Below are 8,122 nucleotides of genomic sequence, written 5' to 3' on the forward strand. Positions count from 1 at the left end.
TATGCCTCATTTTTGGGAGATAATGATTCTGCGGTAAACTGCTTGCACCCGTCTTGCCTTTCGGCACTAGGTATGAGGAAGCCGCAGCTGTGGCTGCCTCCATAGCCACACAGGGTTTTCACAGACCATAAGACAGACAGGTCAGAGGGTAGATGATGATAAAGGGCTGGCTTCCTAGCTTTTCAGGCTTGCTTTATTCATGTGTATGTTGTGGTCTGTCCCTGTGTCTCCTGCTGCACCTGGCTTTTACGTTGATACTGGGGACAGCATTCAGGTCCTCAGTGTCAAGCACTTTACAAGCTGAACTGTTTTCCCCCAACTCTGGGTGTGTTTCACTCTTTTTTCTGGTCAGTGACATTCATTTTGTTTTCCATCCCAGCATTGCCTCTGAGAACTGTCCAAGTTTCCTTTCTCCTTTTCACTAGTATAATGCTCTGAGGACACTGTGTCTTGCTTTTCCCAGTGGAGGCATTGCTCCAGCTCTTTGGCCTGATCATGCAATTCCAGCACAGACCAGCAGGAGGGTACTGTGGAACATTCTGCCTTTCTCCTTTTTTGTAGAAATAATTCATTGTCTCTTTCTCCATGTGACTCTTGCAGGTGGTGGTGACCTTAGGGGACCCCAATGTGACTACTCCATCAAGTTCTGTAGGCCTGACCAACATCACCGTGACCCCTATCACCACTACAGCTGGGACTCAGTTTACCAATCTACAGCCAGTGGCTGTTGGACACCTTACCAACCCTGAACGCCAGTTACAGCTGGATAACTCAATCCTGACTGTGACCTTTGACACTGTCAGTGGCTCTGCCATGTTGCACAACCGCCAAAATGATGTCCAGATCCATCCACAGCCAGAAGCCTCAAACCCTCAGTCAGTGGCCCACTTCATTAACCTCACCACACTGGTGAACTCCATCACACCACTGGGGAACCAGCTCAGTGAGCAGCACCCACTCACATGGCGGGCTGTGCCCCAGACGGACGTGCTGCAGCCACCACAGGCTCCTGCAGCCCCACAGCAGGCGGTGCAACCCCAGGTACAGAATGAACAGCAGCAGATGTACAGCTACTGATAATGCAGCTGCAGAGCTGGCTGAGCTGCAGGGAGGGCTCCAAGGCCTTGAGGTTTATTTGCTGGGTACCAAACAGGAAGAGTATGCACATGGCAGGATCACTGAGTTTGGGTTAGTGTTGCAAAGTTACCAGCTTAGCTGGTGACGTGGCCTTTGACAGGCAGGAGCTTAAAGCACCCAATGGAGTTCCACCATGTACTTCCCCAAGGTGGTACAGTCTGGCCAGACCACAGTGTCACCCTCAGAGGTCTGTAATTGTCATGGGGCTCAGGGACACAGACAGCAGGGTCCTAGAAGTAGGTGTGATATCCTGAGGGCCGGGAGATTTGATCTGTTTTCTTTGGCACTCCAGTGATGATATGGAAACATGGCTAGCCTTCTCAGGCAGCACACAGAAGCAAACCCAGGTTTCTCCTTGCTCCTGGATTCACAAGCAGGAAGAAAGAAGTCAAGTAACTCTTCCTCTGAAGTTTGTTTGTCACAGGGCTGTGGCCTGAAGCCTCGTATGAGAAGTATCATGATCCTCATGGGAGGCCCCTAGATCAGGCACAAAAGGCATCTTGGGAACATCCATAGATTGATTTTATGAACAGTCTGTTCATTTTATTTCATAACCACGTTATGTATTATAGCCCTCTTGTGGCCAATATTGATTTATTTTAATATGATAAAGTCGTTTGCACTGTAAGGTGTTGGTCCCTGTCTTGTGCACAGGTGCCTTGTGTGAGGGCACACACAGTTGTGTGCAGAGTAAACCCTCACGCTCGAATCCAATGCTCCCCCAGAGCCATCTCAGGACTCTGCCGTACAAACATGTGTATCACGTTGCAGCTTAGCCACATCCCTGAATGAAAGATGGGGAGTGAACCCACATTTTCTTTCTGTGTAAGCCTTAATTCCAAAGGTAACGTTTGTGTCTGAAGACCAGTTTCCTACGAAATGGAGTTCAGCTCTATAGGAGAGAGTGTAGCTAGGAATTTCAGAAACCCAGAAAGGTTGGGGTGAGAGCAGATGAGGTCATCATGACAGTGAAGGCAAGCTGGCCACACCCAGTTCTGGGGGGATGTGGCAGCATATACATGTACCATCCAGTGGCAACAGGCCAGGCTGCCATCATGGTATCCACAGTCCCAGCACAGGGACACAGAGAGGCAAGGTGAGAGTAGAGGAGTTTGGTCTTGCTCTTCTCCTCAGTTTTTAATGTCATTATGAAAGAAGAACTTGAAGATGAACTTGCCTTACTTTGTCCTTGGTCCCGTGTTTCCTGGATGTAGCCAGAAATGGGCAGCCACCCTGCAGAGGCCCTGGCAGCTAACCAGCAGTGGGCAAAGGAAGCTGCAGTCACCCGGTGTCAGACAAGATGCCACTTTCTCAGCACCTCATTCCAGAGAGCAAGCTCTGAGGATGGGGCCGCAGCTTGTGTTACAGCTGGAACCTAAGGAAGAGATGGCACTCAGACGAGTCCTACTGGTCTGTGGATTACCTGGCCCACACCCTCTCTGCATCCACACAGGCCAGTCTCACCTCGCAGTTGTTGGTGTGGTGGGAGATTCTTGGACTTCTTAATTTATGACAGTTATTTTTATGTTATTTATGTGTATAATTAACTGCTTTGTACACAGTACCCTTAACAGATGAACTTGGGCTAGGGATGAACTGTTTTCTAAAATATTGCCTTCATTTTCCAAATAAATATAACTAGTCCAGGAAACCACGGAAGCAGTGGGCAATCCACAGTTCCTAAACTATTTTTTTAAAAATTCAATGACAAGTCCTCTTTGTCTAAAGATGAACAAGGTGAACCCAAGTGACCATTGAGCTCAATCAAACACTTACTAGCATTTGGCTTTTATTCTCTTCCCTATGAAATAAAAGCTTTTGAAAACACATTTTTATTAAAGGTGTATTTTTGTGCCTCCAGCCAGGCTGTCAAATCCTGTTGAATGACAGAGCTTAGGTTGTGCAGTCTTTCCTGCTGCCACTGTTTGTTTAAATACACAGAGGCACCTACTTCCTGCTGTTGTAAGCAGGAACTCAGATAAAACCAGCCTTTCTCCCCAAGTGTCTGTGACACATGGTCTTACCAGAGTCATTCATTGGCTGAGGCAAGCAGGTTGTCTTAGCATGGTTACAGCTATTCTGCATATAGAAACCAATTAGTAAAACAGACATCTCCACACTCCAGCTGCCCTACATACATAAAACATTGTTGATTGGTGGGAAGTGTTCATTTTTTTAAAACTGGTCTATGGTAGACAGATGCATAGCTATGTGTCCAACAAGCCCTGTGACTGTCTTGGTTCACATAAATAAATGTATAATGGGAATTTGTTTACACCTTGTGAATGGTATTACTATAGGGTCACATGTCATGACAGTATGGATCTCACAGTTTGGAGCACATGGCTCCACCCTCTAGGATGGTGTTAGTAGGAGATATGTTCTCAGGAAAAGGGTCTGTGTCTGTCATGAAAGCCCTCTGGAAAATACCCCCTCATGGGAGGCAGATCTTAACTCCTTCACACTGTTCTCATTCAGTATACAAAGGCGAAGGCAGCACCTGTGATTCCCATAGGTTTTGAGGGTTGTGAAGACCACTTGGAGGGTGTTTCTTGTCACATCTGTTTGTGTGATGGTGAATAAAGGTGCTGTGTATGACCTGTGTTTTTCAATTGCTGGCCATCTGCTCTCCTGTCCATGATGAAGCTGTGCCTGGTAACCTTTGAGAATGGCTCTCTAACTCCTGTTGTAGGTGATGTTCTCATTCCCCTGCAGGCCTGATGTGTCTGTTTGGACCATTTGAAATATCCTGAGATATGAGTGTCGGAAACTTCCCCAAGAGTTATAGATGGCAACAGAGGCATCTCTGTAAAGCTGAGGCCAGAGACTGGGCACCAGGTAGTACTGGCAAAGATTTTCTTCAGGCCTATGGTCTCAGATGGTCCCTTATTGACACTGATCAAGTATAAGATGGTGTGTTCTAATTTATTCTGTAGATTTTATGTTTGTTTTGAGACAGGGTCTCATGTAGCCCAGGCTGGCTTTAAACTCTGAACCTTGTCCCCCTGTTTGTACCTCCCAAGTACTATAATTATAGGTGTGCACCCCCATATCCAGCTAGGAGCTCTTTTAAAGCCATGAAACACCTTTGTTATCAGTCCTCTAAGGAGCTGAACCACCAGGACTACATTTCACATATCTTAGCTCTCCTGCTGGTAAGACTTATTTAATCTTAATAGGAGTACTTCCCTGTGGGTCCAAGCCTGTATGTCCCTCTGCACTCAGAGCAGAATTTGGGTGTCCTAGTGGGAGAGATGGGGCAGCCCTTACTCATTTGCACAGCTGATCTACTAGCACCATAGTACCACATGGTCTCTGCTATCAGACACATGATCTGAAGACACCTGATAGGACTTAAAGAAGGGCTTACCTGGGCTCCCAGTTTCAGATGATATAGTCCCTCCTGGCAGAGAAGGTTGGGTGGCTGGAGCAGCTCCATCTGTAGTGTCAGGAACTTAGGATAGTAGTTTTTCCCACGAGTCTGGAAGACTGCAGAGTTGAACCATTACATTTGTGTTCCTGGTCCCTGTAGACTCTTTACCTCATAAATGCAACTACATTCAACTATAAAAGTCCCTGATCTTCACAACTTCACTGTTGCAAAGTATCTACTGAGATTCAAGGCAGTCTCTTAGATACGAAATAATAAAGGCACGGTATAACAAATCTCTCTCTGTCCTACCAGCCAGCTCCCAAATAACGACACAGATTTCCACTATTAATTATAAAAGCTTGACCTTAGCTTGGACCTGTTTTTAACTAGCTCTTATAACCTAAACTAACCCATTTCTATTCATCTACCTTTTTGTCACATATGCTCCCATCCTGCTTCTTCATGTCTCCTGGTGTCTCTCATGAGCCTAGATTCCTCCTTTCTGGCTGTCTCACCTATACCTCCTGCCTAGCTGTTGGCCTTGCAGCTTTTTTTATTACACCAATCTCAGCAGTGCACCTTCACACAGTGTACAAATACCCCACAACAGCACAGAGAAACCTGGGAGGGTAGCAAGGACATATCAAACCCAGCAAGGTAAATGTTAAACCCACAAGGTAATGTCCCACATGTAGCATCTGTGTGCCAGTGGCTAGAGCACCCCCCACTTCACTCTTTGTAGCACCAGCTTCACCCAGTCGGTTACCTGTGCTCTTCTGGGAAGATGTCTTGTTCTCCTGGAATCTCCAACTTCTAGGGGTTTGACCTTAACAAATTTCCTGCTTGGAATCTCCCTGAAGGAAACTCAATCCTACTGCACATTGCCTGGCTCCCAGACTTTCCTCTGGAACCTTGGTGTAAACTTGAGTTTTGTACCAGTTTAAAACCATCAGTTCAAGGTGTATCCCCTTGGACTATGGCTGCAGAAGCCTCCAAGTGCCATGAGTCCAGACCTTAGCTGTTGGGGGAGACACTTAATGTACAAATGCATATATGCATAAACCAAGTTATTATCTGTTAATTCTCCACATACAGTAAAAACAAGATCCTAAATGGATAGAACCAACTGGGCCATTGGCTTCTTTCACCCGTTTTTTGTGTGAATTGAGTGTATCAGTATCAAAGGCACCCCAGATCTAGTGTGTCAGGTTAAAATGAACATGCTGGCTAGCTGGAACCAGCCTTCCACCCAAGCCTTGAATCCCATTGCCCTTTCAGGGACGGACTCTCCTGAGACTTAAAGTGTACAGGCTACTAGCATTCCTAGAACTCTGGAAACATGGGAGTGTATAAGGTGCTTCAGACCCCAGCAGCTTGCTCCTGCCTCCTGACATGCTTGCTCTCACTTCTACAAACACATGGGTGGGAGCACCCTTTACCACACAAAATAGACCCACCTGTGTCTCCAGAGGCTCTTTGAGGAAAAGGGAGACTTGGAAACCCAAGAACTGCTTCTGCTGATCGTAGCTTGTTCCACACAGGTGGGATTTGGGTCCATTCAGACACTGACAGCTCACTTGCATGAATCCTGGAGCTGAGCCTCCAGATAAGCTCTTCTCTTTCTTCCAGAAGGAAATGGAGCTTCTAGCCAGGCTAGGAGCTATTTCCTAGAATATACCATTGGTAGAACTTTACAGTGTAGATCCACTAGGGATATTGTAGTCACAGGAAGCCCAGAGTCTGTTTTGCTGTTTCTTGTTGGATTAAACACCAATCTATCTCTACCCGTTGTCTCAAAACATGATCAAGATGACTATATCTAACGCATGGTCACAGACCTAGCCCTCTCTCTCCACTGTCCTCACACTCAAACAGCAGTGGCGCCCCATTGTTCATTCATTGAACAGTTTAGCATCATCTCGGACCAAGACCTACATGACATCTTGAGTGGTTTTGAAAGGGCCAGGTTTGCCCATCCCTCCATATTCCTCTAATTAACATCTTTAACTTTCACCTCCAGAAAGCCATGAGTTCCTCATCTTTCCCCAGACACTTTTCACTGTGCTGTCAGTGGCACTTACAACCAAGCCCAGCACCCTCTGTGGGGTCCTCAGTGTCATGTGACTGCTGCCAGATACCACCCCCCCCCCGCCAGACCCCAAGACTGTGAAAAGTGCTGGAAGTATTCAGAGTGTGTCGGGTGACAATCTGGACTCCAGATGACCTCTGAATGTCACCAGTGCCTCTCCATAGCCCAGGGTACTCAGGACCTGCCTGCTTTCCTCCCAGTGGTGGCCTTGTGCTGTTCTAGCTCTGAACTCACTATCCACACTGAGCATTGGCCCTTGCCTCTCTCCTCAGCTGAAGCTATGTGCCTCTCAGATCATGGCTCAAATACCTCTTGCGGGAATCTTCTAGAAACTCATCTCCCACTCAGACAATGGCCTGCCTTTCTTCACAGCACTCAGACTGGCAGTCAGTGAGTACTTCCTAGCCAGTCTGCTATGTGCTTTCTTCCTGCCCTCCTGTAAGCTTAAGAAAGAGGGAAGGACTCTATTTACTTACCTTCTCAACCTTCCCCTAAGCCTACCTAGCCCAGTGTTTTTTGTTTTGGGGGTTTGGGAGGGTTGTTTTGGTTTGGTTTTTTGAGACAGGGTTTCTCTGTGTAGCCCTGGCTGCTCTAAAACTTGTTCTGTGGACTAGGCTGGCCTCAAACTAAGAGATTCATCTGCCTTTGCTTCCTGAGTGCTGGGATTAAAGGCATGCGCCACCATGCCCAGGCATTTTTTTAAATATTTATTTTATTTTATGTGTATGGATGTTTTGCTGTGTCTTAGGATTTTTATTTTCTAAAGGATTTTATTTTTAAATAAATAAAGGATATTTATTTATTTAGGTAGGGGTGTGTGTGTGTGTGTGTGTGTGTGTGTGTGTGTGTGTGTGTGTATGTGTGTGTGTGTGTCTGTGATCTACATGTATGACTTTATGCCAGAAGAAGGCATCAGATCCCACTATAGATGGTTGTGAGCCACCATGTGGGTGCCGGGATTTGAACCCAGGACCTCTGAAAGAGGAGCCAGTGCTCTTAACCATTGAGCCATCTCTCCAGCCTTAGTTAGGGTTTTTATTGCTGTGAAGAAACATCATGACCATAGCAACACTTATAGAGAAAACATTTAATTGGGGTGTCTCGATTATAGTTTCAGAGGGTTAGGCCGATATTATCATGATGGGGAGCACGGCAGCCTGCAGGCAGATGTGGTGCTGAAGCTGAGAGTCCTACATCTTGCAGGCAACAGGAAGTTGACTGACAGTCACACTGAGGGAAACTTGAGGAAAAAAGACCTCAAAGCCCTTGTCCATAGTGACTCACTTCTTTCAACAAGGCCACACCTCCTAATAGTGCCACTCCTTTTGGGGGCCATTTTCTTTCAAATTATCACAGCCTTCATATACATCTGTGCACTGTGTACATGCAGAGCTCATGGAGGTCAGTAGAGAGCACTGATCCTCTGGAACTGGTGTTAGAGATGGTTGTGTGCGACTAAGTGGGTTCTGGGAGCTGAACCCAGGTACTTTGTGAGAGCACCCTGTACCCTTAACTGCTGAGCC

At 46.6% G+C, this 8,122-nt stretch overlaps 1 protein-coding gene across 5 annotated transcripts in view; it reads left to right on the top strand.

Annotated features, from left to right (window-relative positions):
- The window catches only part of Prdm15 (PR/SET domain 15), a 62,247-nt gene extending 58,512 nt beyond the window's left edge, over positions 1-3,735 (top strand). For 4 of the 5 annotated variants that reach the window (XM_027415719.2, XM_027415720.2, XM_027415722.2 and 1 more), the window contains exon 24: positions 601-1,077. In XM_027415719.2, the coding sequence (XP_027271520.2) occupies positions 601-1,077 (477 nt within the window). Of the gene's footprint in view, positions 1-600 lie in introns of all 5 variants that reach the window. The other variant, XM_027415718.2, reaches the window with a different exon arrangement.
- Positions 3,736-8,122: the final 4,387 nt, after the last annotated feature.

This window comes from Cricetulus griseus, chromosome 4 (genome assembly GCF_003668045.3).
Source record: "Cricetulus griseus strain 17A/GY chromosome 4, alternate assembly CriGri-PICRH-1.0, whole genome shotgun sequence".
NCBI lineage: Eukaryota > Metazoa > Chordata > Mammalia > Rodentia > Cricetidae > Cricetulus > Cricetulus griseus.